We start from the raw sequence: 18934 nt of genomic DNA, 5'->3' as shown, positions 1-18934 counted from the left end.
ACACACACACACACACACACACACACACACACACACACACACACAAACAAATTAACCTGAACACTCACATTTCAAAGAAAATTTTAATTTCGCAAGAAAGAAAATAAGTACAAAAATTAAACTCCAACTTTACCTAATAATTTGTGTTCCTCTGTTCCTAATAAGAAAGTTAAAGAAGAAAGTGCTAAATATGGTCTTAAACTTAACCTCAAAAAGATAAAAGTTATGGCAACATGTGAACTTAATGATTTTGAAGTAGATGGGGAGAAAATGGAAGCAATTAACAATTTTGTGTTCCTAGAATCCCGAATTGATAAAGATGGTTATTGTACCGAAGAAGTTAGAAAAAGATTATTACTCGGAAAAAAAGCAATGACAAATTTTAGCAAGATCTTTAAAGATAAAGATATTAGCCTCACAACAAAAATCAGAATCGTGAAAGTGATGGAATTCCTCTGGTACTGTGTGGATGTGAAAGTTGGACCCTGAGAAAAAGTGAACGAAGGAAGCTAGGTGTATTTGAATTATGGGTTTGGAAATGCTTACTAAGAATACCATGGACTGCTAAGCAAACCAATAAATCAGTGATAGACAGAATAAAGTTGTGGCCTTGCAAGAAGACTTGAATAAATTGAGTGATTGGGCACAGAAATGGGGATATGAGTTCAATGTTGCAAAATGTAAGGTTTTAAAATTTGGAAAACAAAGATGGGATGCAGAATTTATGCTTGGTGAGAATATATTGTTGGAAGTAGAGGAAATAAGAGATCTGGGGGTGATAGTGGATAAGGATCTAAAATTTAGGGGACACATTGCCAAAATTGTGAAGACAACACAAAGACTTCTGGGAATGATGAGGAGGACACTGACGTGTAGAAGTAGGGAGATTCTTGTTCCATTGTATAAGGCTTTGATTAGGCCACACATGGACTATTGTGCCCAGATTTGGTCACCTGGTTTTCAGAAGGATGAAGAGATGTTGGAAAGGATCCAAAGGCGACTGACTAAGGTAGTTTCTGACCTCTGGAATGTGGAGTATGAGGAAAGATTGAAAAGATGTAATTTGCAGAGTCTAGTGGAGAGAAGGAAGAGGGGAGATATGATAGAGACCTACAAGTTGGTAAAGGGTTGTTATAGGATCAATGGTGGAGAAGTTCTACAGAGAATAGTGGGAGATCAGGGGAAAAAACCAGAGGTCATTCCTGGAAACTGTATAAAGAGGGTGTGAGTAGGGGAGTGAGAGGCAGGTTTTTTTTGTGCAGAGTTGTGAGTGATTGGAATGCCTTGCCTGAGAGTGTGGTGTCTGCAAGGAGTTTGAATGTGTTTAAGATGCAGTATGATGAGATGTGTGTGAGATAAAAGGACCTCCTAGATGAGTCTTTGACTCCATGAGGTCTTGTTTAATAATAATAATAATAATAATAAGTTCATTAATTCACTTAGGCATGGACTCTACTAACATATCACACATTTTTCTTATTTCTGCACCTCAAAACCATACTTTTATAATGAATTGTATTAAGTTATCCTTTGTATCACAATTTAATTTTCCAACTCTCTTTTTCACTATGGCCCACAAATTTTCTATTGGTTAATGTCAGGAGAATTACCTGGCCATTGAAGTAATTGGATGTTGTGATTTTTGAGGAATTCTCTCACTCTTTTTGAAGTGTGGCATGGAGTGAGATCCTGTTGGGAGATGAGTTCTTTGTCTTTCTGAATCTGTGGGACCACTTTTTTCTCCAATATTTTTATGTATTGGTCACTTTTCATCTTCATCATATCGTCAACAGGCACAAAATGATCCTGGACCAGCATCTGTAAAACAATCCCAGAACACCTTTTGAAGTTGGGAATTTAGGAGCTTGCTGAAGGTGGGCAGGATAAGTTTTCTCAGCTGCTGATTGGCAAACATAGAGTACTCGCTCTCCTTGGACAAAGAAATGGCTCTCATCTGAGAATATGACCTTCTTCCACTTCTCAACAGTCCAATCTTTGTACACTTTTGTTCACTTGAGCCCCTTTTTCTGCATAGTCTTCATCAACAGGCTGTTTCTTTTTTTGGTCTGTGGGCAGTCCTCCCTGCTTCCAACAATCTTCAACAGATTGTCATATCAGAAACATTAATCCTATTAGTTGCCAAGTCTATTTAAGCCTACAGCAGACAATCTTGATTAAGTGTAATTTTCCTTTTTCGCCCACATTTTTCTTTTCTGTCAAAAGAAAAATGGTACCTGTCTCCCTAAATGTCTTTAAAATCACATTAACAATAACCCAAACCAACACCATTCTAACTGGCAATTTGTTTTTGAGTCATGGATGTGTGCTGAGCTACACAAAATGAATAAAACACTACAAATGCCAACTTCTTTACACTATTAAAAATACACAACACTATTAATAAACATTATAGAGATGGTTAAAACACGTAGCACTCAACTAAAATAGTAAACTAAAACCAAAACCAAAATTATTGTGAACTGAAACAAGAAATAAAAACTTCACGAAAATTCAGCTTATTCAGATTAATTTGTCCGCTCCTGTTACCATTACCATATTTGGGTCTTCAGCCAAGAAAATATTTTCCCTATTGAAGACTCACATTAAGCTTCTAGTATATACAAAAACCAAAAACAACTTAGCTTTATTTTCCACATCAGATGAATAACTGCTCTATAATCTAGGAGACTGTCCCAGATAATTGAAGATTTTATTATTACTGTTATTATTAGTAGCATTAAGAGAGAGACCTCCAGGGAGGGGAGTCATCAAGAGAAGCCACTTATTACCCACACCAGCTGTCATATCTCTTTTGAATCCAGTGACACCACCAACACTTACTACATCCAATGACAATCCATTCTAATCAAGAAAAATCAAGCTCTCAACCTTTCTCAATGGCATTCATTCTCAACTTCCAAGGATGCACTCTTGTTCTTTGCAAACCTCTCTCAAAAAAAAAGCTCTCTCAAAATGCTTGACTCAATACAGAGGAAAGCAATTAGACTTATCAATGATCTATCCCTTACCAACTCCCTCCCCCTCCTCTTTCACACAGATGTATGGTCTCTGCAGTATGTATATTCTACAAATATTTCCATGGGAAATACTCATCGGAAATATCATCAATAATTCCTACGCTCAGTACTAAACTCATTGGAACACGTACAGCTGCTGCACAACATCCCTTCACAGTTCACCTAGAAACAAACAGAACAAGTTTCTTTTCCTCTTCCTTCATCCCTGCAACTGCTACAATGTGGGACAGTCTCCCACCTGCTGTGTTTCCCAAGGAATACAATTTAAAGTCTATAATGATTTTAGTTTAATCCTTTATCCAAGTGTGTGCAAACAAAGTATGCGCCTGAAAGTATCTTCAGGACTGGGGTAAAGTGGTAAAACACCGGCGACTCCTTGCAAAGGTGGAGCAAGCTACCAACACTCCTATCTCAGTATCTCCCATAATGCAAAACACATCTCCTTGCGGATATGTATAATGTTATGCATTAAGGGAAGGGCCACTACCCAGACTAGTTTCGACCTTTATTGTGGTCTCTTCAGTGGGAGCCAGGCCCAAGTGGAGATACCAAGGCAGAAGCATTAGCAAGGTCATCTCCTCCTATAGGAGCTGCCAAACGGTGTGCCACCTTTTTATTAAATTACTCTGGATTTAGAGAAAGATGATGAAAATTTATTTTTCACTTGGTCAGACTATAATAATGTGGCCCTTCCCTTAATGCATAACATTATACATATCCGCAAGGAGATGTGTTTTGCATTATGGGAGATACTGAGATAGGAGTGTTGGTAGCTTGCTCCACCTTTGCAAGGAGTCGTCCGGTGTTGTACCACTTTACCCCAGTCCTGAAGATACTTTCAGGCGCAAACTTTGTTTGCACACACTTGGATAAAGGATTAAACTAAAATTATTATAGTCTGACCAAGTGAAAAATAAACTTTCAACAATTTAAAGTCATTCAAATCAAATGTAAACAAATTCCTCCTTTCCCAATCCACCACCCATACATGATACTAACGTACTATAGGTTATGGGCTCAACATAAAAAAACAAACAAAAAAAAACCTACTATAAAATGAAAAATTCTGTCTACTGATAACCTGTGTTGACACTTAAAAGCTTCTGAAAAGGTCATACAGTTATCAACATGACATGACATGTACATGACAGAATATTTCACAATCACGCCTCTTTCTCCTGTTTGCTATTGTCTACGGTCCACAAATTCTCAATCTGTCTTTATAACCTATATTCCACAATCTTGATATCATCTAACACTCTCCTTTGCACTCTTGACTGTATCAGAATCATCACAGAGACTTGAACTACTGTTATCAAGATTTGTTTATTCATTATTGTAACTTTTTATCTACTAAAATTTCAGGATCCCTGGCCTGATCAGTTTCTTCTAGCATAATCACACCAATATAATATAGCATTGGATATCTAATCACACAAACATCCATGATTTTACATTTACTAACATTAAACTGATAGTCATTTCACACATCCACAATTCCAGTCTAATCAAATCATTCTGTAAGTACAGATTACCCCATCTCTGCATCATCAGCAAATAGTTATATATGTCCTGTAAAATCCTTCCCATTGTCATTAATGTATAGACTGAATAACAAGGACTGATCCTTGTGGTATATCACTGGTTATTTTATTTTAAAAATCTTTAAAATAAAGATTTTTAAATCTTTACATACTATGGTCTACCAGGTCAAAGCCTTTTCCACAATAGACCAGAAAGGACAAAGCCAAAATACATCAAGATCTATCCCATGCTGGTATGAGGTATTCTAGAAGTAATTTGTTGGTGATGATGCCAAGCCACCAGTGTGCCCTGCAAAGCTCTAAGTGACAGGATCTTAATGTCTGCCAAAGAAATGCCTATAGAATTCAAGTCTTCATAACTCTCATTGCACCATACACCATGAAGGGAGATGGTAGCACTAGTGAAATGAGGAGCTGCCCCAAACTCCTCAATCTGTCGAGCAAGATCTATATTCTGCTTATAATATGAGACCTTGTTCCTATGACAGGCAAAAAGTGAGTGCCCAGTATCCACTATCTGTGCATCAATAACCCAAATGCTTTCATACTTCTCTGCAATTAAGTTGGCTTTCAAATACCAGCTATTCCTATTGTGAAGTTTAATAGCAGTCTCCCAACCTTTGTTTTTCAACTGATTATTTAATATGGAGACCATGGCATCATGCCGCTTCATACGAGCAATATGAGAAGAGTTTCACTGTAGCAGCAACCTGTCCTACAACTACTGTTACCTCTGGCGCCGTGAGCTGTGCAGGCTCTTGTGGGCAGGACAATGATCTCTGCAAATGTGAGCAGTGGTTATTTCTAATTTCTTAATTCTATTATAACGGAGGCATGGGATAAGCCAGCGGAAGGAGGGGATACCAAGTGAAAACGATTAAGTGAAAAAAAAAAGAGTAATAAAGGTAAAAAAGCGTAATAAAGGTAATACCTTACTGTATACATTGATGCTGGGGAGGCACTAGATTAGATCCATAAGGTGATGCACCATTAACAGAGCTATAGCTGTGTGGCCTGTTTCTTATGCTCTGCCGATGCAGTCTCTATCAATTGACCTTGATACTTGGTCCACCCTGTAGTGTGCCGAAAGTCTTCCTGGATAACAGGACAATGAAATGCATCTCTGCAAATGTGAGGAGTGGATATTTCTAATTTCTTAATTCTATTATAACAGAGGCATGGGATAAGCCAGCGGAAGGAGGGGATACCAAGTCTGCCATCCTTCACACCTTGGCATGAAAATAGGCAACAGGAGTATCAAAGAAGCCTAAGTCATGAACAAATGGCAGATCAAATAGCCCTATCCATACAGGACAGTACTGAGATATAGGTCATCATCATGCATATCAAGGATTTAGGCCTAGCATCGCCTGTTCTGGCCTTAGAAGTCATCGATGAATCGTTTAAGAGGACGTCCTGGTTTTCTTTTTCCTAATGGCTTTTACTTTAAGGCTTGTTTTGGTATTTTTCTGTTTTTCATTCTTTGAACATGTTCCATCCATTTATGTTTATATTTTTTAATTTTTTCTATTACTGGTTCTTGGTTTAATTCTTTCATAATATCTTCGTTTCTTTTGTGATCAAATAGAGTATACTTTGCAGTTTTTCTCATAAACTTCATTTCTGCTATTGTTAATCTTTGTTTGTCCTTTTGTTTTATTGTCCAAATTTCGCTTCCATACATTAAGACCGGTAGGGCTAATGTATTGTATACTTTTAGTCTGGTTTGTTTTTGAACTAGGTTTGGTTTAAATATAGAGTTAATTACACTTTTTATTTTTAAATATTTTGCATTTTTTACGTTTATATCTTTTTCATTTTCATATGTGATCATACATCCTAGGTAGTTAAATGAATTCATCTATTCTAAGATCTTGTTATCTATTACTATTTTAGTTCTTGCTGGATCTTGTCCTTTAAAGGCCATAGTTTTTGATTTTTCTGTTGATATTATCATACCATAATCTTTGGATATCTTATTTAGATTTACAAAAATAGCTTTCTGTAAGTTATCTTCAGAATTTGTAATTATTATTTGGTCATCGGCAAAGAGGAGAGTGTTTAAGTTTACTGTAGGAGAAAGTTTAATTCCTTGATGTAAATTTTTATTCAATTTTATTATTATTTCATTTAAGTAGATATTAAAAAGAGTTGCTGAGAGGGAACATCCCTGTCGGACCTCTTGGTTTATCTCTCTCCTATATGATAGCTCGCGATTTAATCTTATTTGTATTTGATTATTTTCATATATACTTGTGATAGCTTTTAGGATTTTATTTGGTATTTGTCTTTCTTTTAATATGTTAAATAAAATGTTTCTTTTAACTTTGTCAAATGCTTTTTCAAAGTCAATAAATGCAATATGTGTTTCTAAATTGTATTCTCTTCTTTTCTTTATTATTAATTTTAGGCAAAAGGACAGGTCTATACATGATCGTCCTTTTCTAAATCCATTCTGTACTTCTAAAATAAAGTTTTCGAAATATTTCATTAGTTTGCTATTTAAGATTTTGTTATATATTTTGTAACAGGAATTTAGTATATTGATACCTCTATAGTTTTTAGGGTCATCTCAATTGCTTTTTTCTATTCTATTAGAAGGATACCAGTTGAATAAATTTTATTAAGTCATGAACAAATGGCAGAGTAAATAGCCCTATCCATACAGGACAGTACTGAGATATAGGTACGTCTGAGTATCTAGGGAGCAAATAATTTGCAAGGAGGAAAAGCCTTTGCTGGGGTTTGAGAGAAGCTTTTCTTAAATATGAAAAGCATTTTCTAAAGAGAAGGGAATAAAAGACTGTCGGTGTACCGAGGTATCTCCATTCCTCCAGGACAGTAAGCAATGCAATGGTCTATTGTGCAGGAAAAACTCAAGATTTTTTACCTTAAGCTTCTTGTCATGCCCTGAAGGGACAAGTACTAATGAACAGGACTTCTCCACATTTATGGTAAGATCTCTAACATGAAAGAAGTCTACTGTTCGGTCAAGGAGTTCCTGCAGACCTATGTTAGTGGAGGCCACAAGAATAAGTTAGTCAGTAAAGGCCATAGCATTAAAAGAAGAAGCAACAAGAGAGTAACCAATCTGCTTAAGTAGAGAATGAAGAAACTCATCAATGATGCAGTTTAAGAAAAGCGGGGATAGAGGGTCACCTTGACAAACACTCCGAACTGCAGGAATAGAAGTCGCACAGGCCCCCTATATTAATAGTTAGTGAATTATTAGATTATAACTCTAAAACATATGAAAGAAAAGAATCTGGACAGCCTGCAATAGATAGAGCTCTTAAAATAGCAGGAAGAGAAACACTATCAAAGGCTTTCTGAAGGTACAGGGAAGCCATAAACAAAGGCTTAAGAAGTCGGCAGGAATCAGAAAGGAGAGTGGAAAGAATATAGATGTTCTCAGCACAGCCATTCAAAAGGACAAAGACTCTCTGCTGAATGTCATGTTGGATACTTTTGCAGTCTCTTGACTAACACTTTATGATAACGTTGAAGAAGAATAGGAGAAACTGTAATAGGCCTGTAATCCACAGCTCTACTAGTGATATCCTTTTTTGAGATAAATATAGTTCTTGAGTTCCGTAAATAAGGTGGAATAACTTTAGATGATAGGAAAATAGGAAGCCAGCCAAGTGGTTAGCACATCCAGCCAAAAGGCTGCGGGTTCGAATTCCGCTGTGGGCATGGATGTTTGTGAGTGTCTGTGGAAATACTAGTGGTGTTGGTTGGCAGTAGATGGCATTGGTGTAGTTGCAGTCAGTTGGTGGATTGAGTAGTGGAAACAGAGTTGTAGAGTAGGTGCCCTCCCTCGATGAGTCCTTGGACTCCCTGGAGGTGTCAAATAATAATAATTAATGTTCAGAACCGGCAAAGGTTGGTTGATTGGTAGAGCCTCTGCTACTAATGGCTCAGTTAAGCAAGTTTGAGCGCGGTTAGAAGTTGGAAGAGTCCCAATCGTTCGATGCTGTTGGCACACTCTCCCTCGATGAGTCTTTGGACTCCCTGGAGGTGTCAAATAATAATAGATCTTGAAGGATCTGAATACGCACTTTCCTTAAATGTCACACCAAAAAGCCATCAGGGCTAAATGGCTAATTGAGGGACAGACTCAAGCACACAAGGCTAGTCTTGATCAGGTAAATGCGGTAGTGGAGTGGAGAAGAGAATACCCCAAAATTCCACAAAATCTTTGTGCTGTTCTTCAGAGGGAGGTGGATATGCCCTATCTAGTATAGTCTTTGCACACATCCCATGATTCTTCTTATATAAGGCTCACATTTCTGCATAAGTCCTCTTCCTCAATTGCCTATGTGAAAGCAGACTTTGAGGCTTGGGATGTCTTGGTTGTTGAAGTTGATTCCGTGCTCAGAAAATACATTTTCGAGATGATCCTGAAGTTTGCTGGTGTTATCATGCCTATTAAGATGAGCAAGAATAATGCCTTTAAGAGTTATGATTATATTCTGCTAAAGGTTGATGGTCTAAGCTGACACTAACTTGGAAATCAGAGCCTCTGTTGCTAAATCTGGTTGTTGAAAATCAAATTGATATTGAGTAGGAATGGAAAGTGGGATGGGAGGTACGGAGATATTACCCATGCCACCATTCCTAGAAAGTTCTGTAAGCTCATTAACAAGCTATTTGTAACCTGCTAGTCTTTGATGACTTTTAATAGTATGCAAAGTACGATGAGGCAGCACATCAGCGAAAGCCTCATTTAAGTTCCTAACACCTGCTGCCACCAAATGAACTTCATGGGCAGCAAAAATATGATCCTCCTCTGAACTCTAGTGCACTTTTATGTGCTCAGTACAGATAGCAGCATTCACCTCAACAGCATGTTTAGAAGAACGATGCACTCCAAGTCCAACAGCAAAAGTAAAGGCATGATTACATTCAGTGCAAATAAAACTATGAATGTCCGAAATTGGTAACCTGCTGGAACATTGGTGACTTGTACCAGTAGAAAATAATTGATTACGATTCTTGAGGCACATCTATGGCCTTTAGAAACGTTGAAGGGATGGAAGACAGGCATGTCATCAAACAAATCCCAAACATCGAAATCAATTTTCAGGTTTCCTGGATCTAACCAATCAGTCTTGCAGACTCTGACTAAATCTTGCAGACTCACGTCCTCCATATACCACTTTTTGATATCTGCCAGTCAGCTATTCTGTTATCCATGCCAATATTTTATTATCCAATTCCACATTCTCCAATGTATGCAACAGTCTTCCATGCTGTATTCTATCAAAAGCATATTGATACATCCATTCCCCTTGTCTAACTTACTGGTAACATTATTACAGAATGTGAGCAAGATGCTCGAACATAACCTTCCATTAGTAAACCTATGCTATTCATTTCAAGTATAGTTTCTCTGTCACCCATTTCTGCATGCAAGCCCTAACCAATTTTTCCAAAATCTTTACCATAATTCCTGAGATACTGATAGGTCAATAGTTGAACACATCAGTCTCTGTACCACTCTTGTTCAATGGGATTACCAAATATTTTTTGCACTCCTGTGAAATATTCCATGTTCTCAGACTCAAATTATATAGCCTGCTCAAATGAACAGCAAGTTCAGCTATACACTCTATTAGCATCTATGCTAATATACCATCAGTCCCTATTGCCAAATTCCTATTCAGTTTGTGCAACAGCCGTAGTATCTCCTCCTCATACACCTGAGTTTCTGCATCCAGTAAAGATGTAGCAGTGACATCAATACTGCATCCACCAAGAAGTTGATAGCTTTTAGCAAAGTCGGCCATCATTCATTGAACAATCTTTTCTATGTTCTGCATTCAGTAGAGTTATTCTTTCATATTCATTCTTTCTTTTACTTCAAGCATACTGATAGAATTCTTGTGGGTTGTCTTTAATTTGCACAGCTAGTTTCTTTTTGTACTCAGATTTAACTTTCTGTACGACAATTGTAACTCTTCTGGCCTGCTTCTTATAATTTTCATAATTGACATCATCTTTATGCACACATCATTCCTTCCATATCATCTTTTCTTACGAATAAGATAATAAGATTGTGCATCCATTTCACTCCTACCCTATTTATTCTTCAAACTCTACATACATATTCTAATATTACATAATTTAAGTATTTTTTTAAATGCTTCCTAAATACTGTCGATATCCTTCCCATCCAATAACTGATACCATGGCACAGAACCCAGCATACTCCTCAGTTGGTTATAAATGAAATCCTATGTAGTTCAGCATGCAAAGTTTTCTGAATGTAACACTCTTAAACTTAGCCACTTTCCAAGCTATTAGTGCATGATAACTGTCATCAACTAAGAGCAGAATAGTCACATCGTTAAATGAAATTCCCTCTGACACTATAATCAAATCTAACACTGTATGACCTTGAGTTCCTTTTGTCACATGCTGATTGAGGAAGTTATTATTATTATTATGTGACACCTCCAGGGAATCCAAAGACTCATCGAGGGAGAGTGAGCCAACAGCATCGAACGATTGGTCCCTTTCCAACTACTAACCGTGCTCAAACTAGCTCTTGCAACAGCTGAATAAATTCAGTTTTATTCTTCTCATGAGATTTCACTGCTACCCAATCAATATTTGGATAATTTAAGTTCTCCATTATGATTATTCATTTCGCGCCAATTACTTCATTACTAACAAGTGATCCACTAGATCTGTAACAACATCCCACTGTGTATTTGATCTTGTTAAATTCTAACCTCACACCAGATGGCTTCAAACTTACTTCCACATGGAAAATGTACTCAAATTGTAGTCATAGGTCTCAACTCTAAGTGGATTTAAGTTATCCAGTATCATTAGCAGTACACATCCCCTCCTCTCATACCCTATCTATCCTTGTATCGAGTATAAAGGGATACAGTAAAAATACTGTACCCCTTTATACTCAATACAAGTTAGTATATCTGCCTCTAATAACCAGGTCTCACTAATGCCCACAGTCTGAAGTCACAATGTATTCACCAAGGCAAGAAACTCTATTCCTTTGTTTCTAACACTCCTAGCATTTGTGCTAGCATCTGCATAAGTAAGGCACAAGTTACCTGCATGATTTTTAGCATGCTCTTCTCTATAGTCTATATAACACAGTTGGATATCTTGTGGATCTCTGTTAACTTGTGCCTTACTTATGCAGATATTAGATAGACTGATTAATGACTCCACTCTGTGATAAACAGAATTCTCTAAATTTGAAGCATTTCAACAGATATCTCCAGGGTCATTTGATATGAACAATGTTCCAATTAAACAAACTGAAATATCATATTAATAAACTAGAAGTTAATTAAGTCCAATATTTCTTTTGATTCAAGCTATTACCTTTGGAGCACAAAAGTTAGATTTTTTTTTTCATGCCATTTTTGATCTTTAAATAAGCTGGTTGGTGGACTCACAAAGAGCACTGAAATTTCATTCCTCAGTGTAAGAGATTGACAAACATCTCTCACCCCCTCCATGATTTGTGAACCTCCTGAGAAACTCTACTTTTTTTTTTTTTTTTCAGCTTCCACTTCCTTATGCTATTCATCCATTACTTCCCACTACTTGATTTATCCTCCTCATCCCAGATATAAATGCTGCTACTGCTTCTCTCAAGCAAACATCTCTTGCCAATTTCCCATAATCTGTTGACATTCTCCTGTTGAAATTTTTTATGCTATGGCTTTGCTACAAGCTGCCTCATAATCAATTTATCATAATCACTAGCTCTGTAGTGCCAAATAAATCTCTTAAATATATTTGCCAATCTACCTGATCAAATTTCTGTTGGTTTGCTAAATTTCAATTTAGCAAATGTCTGTTGCTAAATAGTAGCCTGTATATGACTTTGAAGGTTATTCTGAAACCATGAACTACTTATTTAAAAATATTATATTTATATCTCCATGAATGACCCATATTAAGAATTGTCTGCTTTCGCATTCTTTCCACTCCAAACACGAATACCAAGAGAGATACTGGCCATAATAAAAACAACACACGCATCTACAGACGAAGGACACATCAAGAGGTATAGAGCTAACCAACTTATACTCGGCACGGGTATGGTTTGGAAGGGCTTAGGACAGATCTGTAACACGCCAATAGGCCTAATACATAAAAGGAAGAAGAAGATATTTATACCTATATTTATGCTATGGTCCTAGTGGTGCAACCTTGGGATGTCCCTAATCTACTGTTTCCCAATATGCCTCAGTAGCTCAATGAGTAAAACTACTGCTTGTTTCCTAAAAAGAATGTAGGTTCAAATCATATATAAGAAATGAATGTTTGTAAAAGTCAGCCCTGAATGATCTTGTATAGTTCCTTGAATTTGCCACTTTTGTTTTCTCTCTGTCTCTTCTTACTTTCATTTTCTCCTCTGATTAATTAGTGTACTAGAGCATGCTAATGTAAGGAAACTACTTTAAGGAGTTACTATTCTATGAACTTCCACAGAATAGTAACTGCTTCAGAAGACACTGTAGCGGTATTAAGTGATCAATTCAGTGGAAGTTCATAGCAAATACATAAACAGGTTAGTATATCTGATAGCATGCTGTTATAGGCCAGAGAATGCAGGGAATACCAACTGTGAAATATTCAGGTAAATTAGTTCGACATGTAAAAAGAAGGTGATCCTGATAGAAGACTTTAATTACAGGAATATAGAATGGAAGGAGGAGGTAGTGTATGAGAACAAGGAGAGTGAGTTTGTGGAATTTGTGAGAGATAAGTATCTTAAGCAGCATGTGAATGGAGCAACTAGAGGCTCTAATGTTTTGGATTTGGTGATAAATTCACAAGATGTAGTTGTTAATTAGGTGTTGACACTGTCACCAGTTGGCGACAGAGTGATCATGAGGTACTTGTTGGGAAGTGATGAAACAAGAAAAGGTTACTGCCAAAAATGGATACATGTGAAAGTATAAAGCACCTGATTATAGGAAGCTCTGTAGTCAGTTAGCATCAGTACATTGCGTAGATGAGCTGAGAAGCATACCAAGGGTTAAGCGAGTAAATAGAGTAGGAGTGAAATTGATGAACATTGAAATCAAGCAAGCTGTGCTGGAAAAGTCCAGTGTATATCATACTGGTGTAAATGATGCCATGCAATATACAGAAGAGAGATAAGTATTAGGAGAACTGGAAGTGAAAGAATCAAAGGTGTATCAGATGTTGGTTGGGTTAGATGTTAATAAGGTTGTGGGAATGGATGATATATCATTATTATTATTCGTGACACCTCCAAGGAGTCCAAAGACTCATCGCGGGAGGACACCTACTATACAACATTCCGTCTCTACTACTACACTGAACCTCTACTACCAATCACCCACATCAACACCATCTACTACCCACGACCACCATCACAGCTAGTATTTTTGTATGTAAATTTCGTGTGTTCTAAAGGGCCGATTTGTCTGTATATGGGATGAAAAACCCTTCAATTGAAAAAGTCCATATAAAGATTCCTCCCGTCATGACGAGGATCGAACTTAGGCCTTTTCTAATCAAAGGGCGCAACATACCGTCATTCTTCCAATTGCGCTACGGAGGCGCATATTCTTAAGGAATGTGCACCACAGTTGCTTATGCCGTTGACCTGGTTATTTAATAAAAGTCTTGCAGTGGGTTGGGTTCCTAAGGAGTGGAAAGAAGACAAAATAGTACCACTCCACAAGCATGGTTAGACATAATTGACATAATAAGACATGGTTAGACTAAGACAGAAGTCTCCAAATTAACCAGTCTGTATAACTGCAGTTGCAATCAAGGTGTTGGAGAGATTGGTAATGAATAGAATACAGGATTGGGTTGATGGACATAGCATTCTTTATTATTATTATTATTCAGACCTCCATGGAGTCTTGTATTTTGTATGTTTACAAATTTTATTTCTGATTGTATCGAGTTGCAATATTTATGTGCAGGTGTGATTTAATGTCTATTTTTTAATTATTATTACTATTATTACGGGCAACTCCAGGGAGTCATTAGACTCATCGAGGGAGGCCCCAAATCATATTCATCACAACTATTTGACATTCATACAGTATCTATCATACCTCGCCTTAAACTCATTCACTGTCACAGCATCCACCACAGACTCAGGGAGCGCATTCCACTCATTCACTACTCTAAAGGTAAAGAACCCAGCTCTAACACCTTTACTAACCACACTTTTGCCAGGTTTCCATGGATGTCCCCTAGTCCTCCCACAACCAGCCCTGTTCTCAAAAATATCTTCTGAATTAATTTTATAGAAACCCTTCAGTAATTTGAATGTCTCAATCATATCTCCCCTTCTCCGCCTATCAACCAATTTTTGCAACCCACAAATCCTCAACCTGTTCTCATACGATTCATTCCACAGACCTGCTATCATCTTGGTCACTCGCCTCTGGATCCTCTCCACCTCCTCCCCATCAAGAAGAAACCTAGGTGACCAAATCTGAGCACAGTAGTCTAGATGGGGTCTTATCAAGGCTCGATACAGAGGAACAATAACCTGCTTGTCTCTGCTTGTCAATGTATTCTTCAGCAACCAATTTGATGAGCTCTTTTGGTCACTTTTGCAATGTGTCCCTTAAATTTCAATTCCTTATCTACCAACACTCCTAAATCTCATGCCTCATCAATTTCCTGGAGCACAGTTCCACCAATGCAGTAAACTGCCACCAATCTTTTCACCCCAAAATGCATAACCTTACATTTTGCCACATTAAAATAACATCCATTCTCCTTAGCCCAGACCTCCAATCTATCCAAATCATCCTGCAAAATTTTGACGTCATCTGCATTCACTATTGCCCTACCCAACTTCGCATCATCCGCAAACAAATGAACTGTTCCTCTCAGATCATTTCCTATATCATTTATGAACAAATTAAACAGCAGTGGTCCAAGAACAGATCCTTGTGGCACACCACTAGTCACAGGCCGTCTTGTGGACTCTACTCCCGAGTAAACCACTCTCTGATATCTCTCTGTCAACCACCCTCCTAACCATCTCACCAACCCTATGTCCATTCCCATATGCTGCAATTTACTGATTAGAATTCAATTTGGAATCCTGTCAAAGGCCTTGGCAAGGTCCAGTAGAATCACCGTAAACCCATTACCCTTATCCAGTTCAGCCGTCACTGTGTTATAATACGTGAGCAAGTTACTGGGGCATGACCTACCCTTCACAAAACCATGCTGTCCCCGATACAGTATCCCATTTTCTTCTATCCAATCTTGTATTTTCCTCTTGACTATTTTCTCTAAGACCTTGACAATGATTCCTGATATGCTAATCGGTCGGTAATTTACAACAGCAGTCTTCGAACCACCTTTATGCAGTGGAACTATTTTCCCCTCTTTCCACCCGCTCGGGACTAACCCAGACCCGAGACTCAAATTAAACAAAATGGTCAAGGGTACTGACAATTCTTTAGCTGCTTCTCGTACAACACGAGCTGGTATACCATCCAATCCCACAGATGTATTACATTGAGGTTATGCAATAGACCACTCACCTCCACTTCATTCACACCACAATTCCTGTATAATCAACTGGTTTATTCGTTTCTGCAATGTCACCACCTGGATGATATACTTTTGCAAAGTGCTCACTCAGTAACTCAACTATCTCAACCGATTCAGTTACCTCCCTACCATCGGCATTCTTTAAAATCAATCTGCCATGTACATTTTTCCTTTTACTTGCTACATATCTAAAAAACTGTTTAGGATTCTCTTTAGCCTGCATGGCCAATGTTCTTTCGTAATCCTTTTTTGCTTTTCTTACCACACTCATTACCCTTCTGGCCTGCGCTTTATACCGTTCATGTGCCTGCCGGTCACCCTTCTCCTTAAATTCCCTCCATAGTTGTTTCTTTTTTTGCAACTCAAGCTTAATGGTGTTATTCATCCATTTAACCCCTACTTGATTTATTATTCGGACTCTAGGTATACAGTCAGCCATTGCTTCATGCAAGCACTTCTTAACTACCTCCCATGCACTATCAACTTCTAGTCCTTGCAGTTGTACATGCCATGGCACTGAACCAATCAAACTCCTAAGCTTGTCATACTTTCCGAACCGATAATTCCACATGTACCCTGTCTTAATTGAAAATTCTACACCTTTAGCCACCTCCCAAGTCAAGACCCTATGATCACTCTCACCGATTGGTGGCAATGTGGTCATATTTGTTACAGCCAAATCCTCAGATGTAATTACTAGGTCAAGCACTCGCTGACCCCTAGTATTTTCCATTACATGCTGTCGCAGATAGTTATCCCTTAATAACCGCATAAAATCCAGTTCCTTCCTCCCGTGTGTCCTCTCCTCACTCCAATCAATGCGACCATAGTTGAAATCTCCCATAATAATCACCCTCCTTCCACCCATTTCTTCTATTTGCTTGTGCATACTGTCACCACCATCTTTTCCATCACCTGGTCTATAGCAGCACCCAATTGTATATTTAGTTCTGCTAGCCACAATCTCACACCAAATGGCCTCAAATGTGCTCTTTTCTCTATCCTGCAATTCAACTTCTATTCTCCTTGGCTGGAGCTCATCAGCTATCATCAACAATACTCCTCCCCCATTTTATTCTCTCTGTCATTCCTGAACACACTATACCCATTACATTCAATCCCACTAGTTATATCATCTACAGTCAGCCATGTTTCACTAATACCTATAACCTGTGGTCTGGAAGTGCCAACCATGGCCAAAAACTCTTCCTTCTTGTTCCTAATACTCCTAGTATTAGTGTACATGAATTTAAGACCCCCCCATTAGCCCCAACCCTACCTTGATGCCTTATATTAACTATCCCACTCAGATTTGTTGTCCTTATTTGCTCTGGCATATTATATTCATTCTTAAATTCAACTGCCTCCATAAGGACTGTATCTCTACTCCCCCCCTCCTAACAAATCTAGTTTCCCTGAATTTGCACATCCACTACATTCAGCAACACTTTCTCAAGTCTTCTTACACCGTAACCATTCAAATGCAAGCCATCCATCTTATATAGATCCTTTCGCCCATCAAACTCGCTCCACACATCCACAAATTCCACACCACTCGTCATACATAACCCACGCATAAAGTCATTTGCAATTATAGCCCTCCTTTTAAACATTTCACTGTCATACCGTGGCAAAAGACTAATCATTCTAACTCTCTCACTCTTTTCTTTTGCTACCTCAAACAATTCATTCAGGTCTTCTATCATTTCCATTTTATCTCCTTTCAAATCATTCGTACCTGCCACAACAATCATTTCTTTCACCCTTTCCTTTTGCTCTCTAATAGACCCAGTTACGTCCTTTATGGTACGATTTTGTCAAATCCTCTACTAACACACCTCGTACTAACGAGTCTCCATACAGCACTCTATCCTTCATTTTGTTCATGTTCACATTCATATGTCTATTTTTCCTGTCATACCTTTTATTATTGGTTGGTTCATCTACAAAATAATATTTTATTTATTTTGTAGTTGGTGACATTGCTATTATTATAGAAATTTTTGTATTTGTGTGTGTTTGTTGGTTTCTTGTACTTGAGGATGTTTAATTTTTCGAAGTGTGGCGATTTTTTTTTTTTTTTTTTTTTTTGTAGAATTGTGTTCCATGACGCAACTTCTGTTGAACACGTGATGTGTCACGTGGCTTTGTTGACATCTATTTCCGGGAACTAGTGTGCTCACATCTCATAATATGTTTTAATTACAAAGAACAGAATTAAAACTTTGAGTTGATACTGTTTATATCTGGCATGGAAAACGTTTCATTAACCATGGCAATGCGGATCCTGATCTCAGGAATAGATGAGCAAAACTTTAAATAATATATAAATAAATACGACGGAACGTGATTCCTAAATATAGCTTACTGTTATAAAGACAATGCGAGTTCCATCTTTACTATGCTTTTCGATAAAAGTGGTAACGGCTTCACTTTTAAGACCTATATCCGCTGGTGGCGGATTAACGACAAAAAATTCTTCCCAGACTTCTTCAGCCATTACCGCACATATAGTATGGTAAAGCCCTCTATATGCAAAACTCAACATCAATTGCATTGAAATCAAAATAAAATTAACGAGGAAAACAGCGTTGATAATTATCTTGTGAAAGAAAAAACAATAAAATGATAAAAAAAAACAGCTAACACCTTTTTATTCCTGTATAGGGAGTAGGCAAGGCCGTTTTAGCCTTATCTAATTTTTGGAGACTGAGTGGGCAGTTCAATCTCCACTGGTATCCAATCACAGATAGCTAGCTATCTGTGATTGGATAGCCAATCACAGATAGCTAGCTA

At 37.7% G+C, this 18934-nt stretch overlaps 1 protein-coding gene across 1 annotated transcript in view; it reads right to left on the bottom strand.

Moving 5' to 3' along the window:
- Positions 1–18638, bottom strand: part of Ppcs (phosphopantothenoylcysteine synthetase) — a 178095-nt gene extending 159457 nt beyond the window's left edge. Inside the window, exon 1 of the mRNA XM_090412409.1 lies at positions 18507–18638. Within this exon, the coding sequence (XP_090268535.1) occupies positions 18507–18638 (132 nt within the window). The remainder of the gene's footprint in view (positions 1–18506) is intronic.
- Positions 18639–18934: the final 296 nt, after the last annotated feature.

Source organism: Typopeltis vanoorti, chromosome 22 (assembly GCF_054136105.1).
Source record: "Typopeltis vanoorti isolate ZY-2024b chromosome 22, IOZ_Tvanoo_1.0, whole genome shotgun sequence".
Lineage (NCBI taxonomy): Eukaryota > Metazoa > Arthropoda > Arachnida > Uropygi > Thelyphonidae > Typopeltis > Typopeltis vanoorti.
Note: the sequence above shows the minus strand (reverse complement) of the source record. Positions and strands in the feature narration are given on the sequence as shown.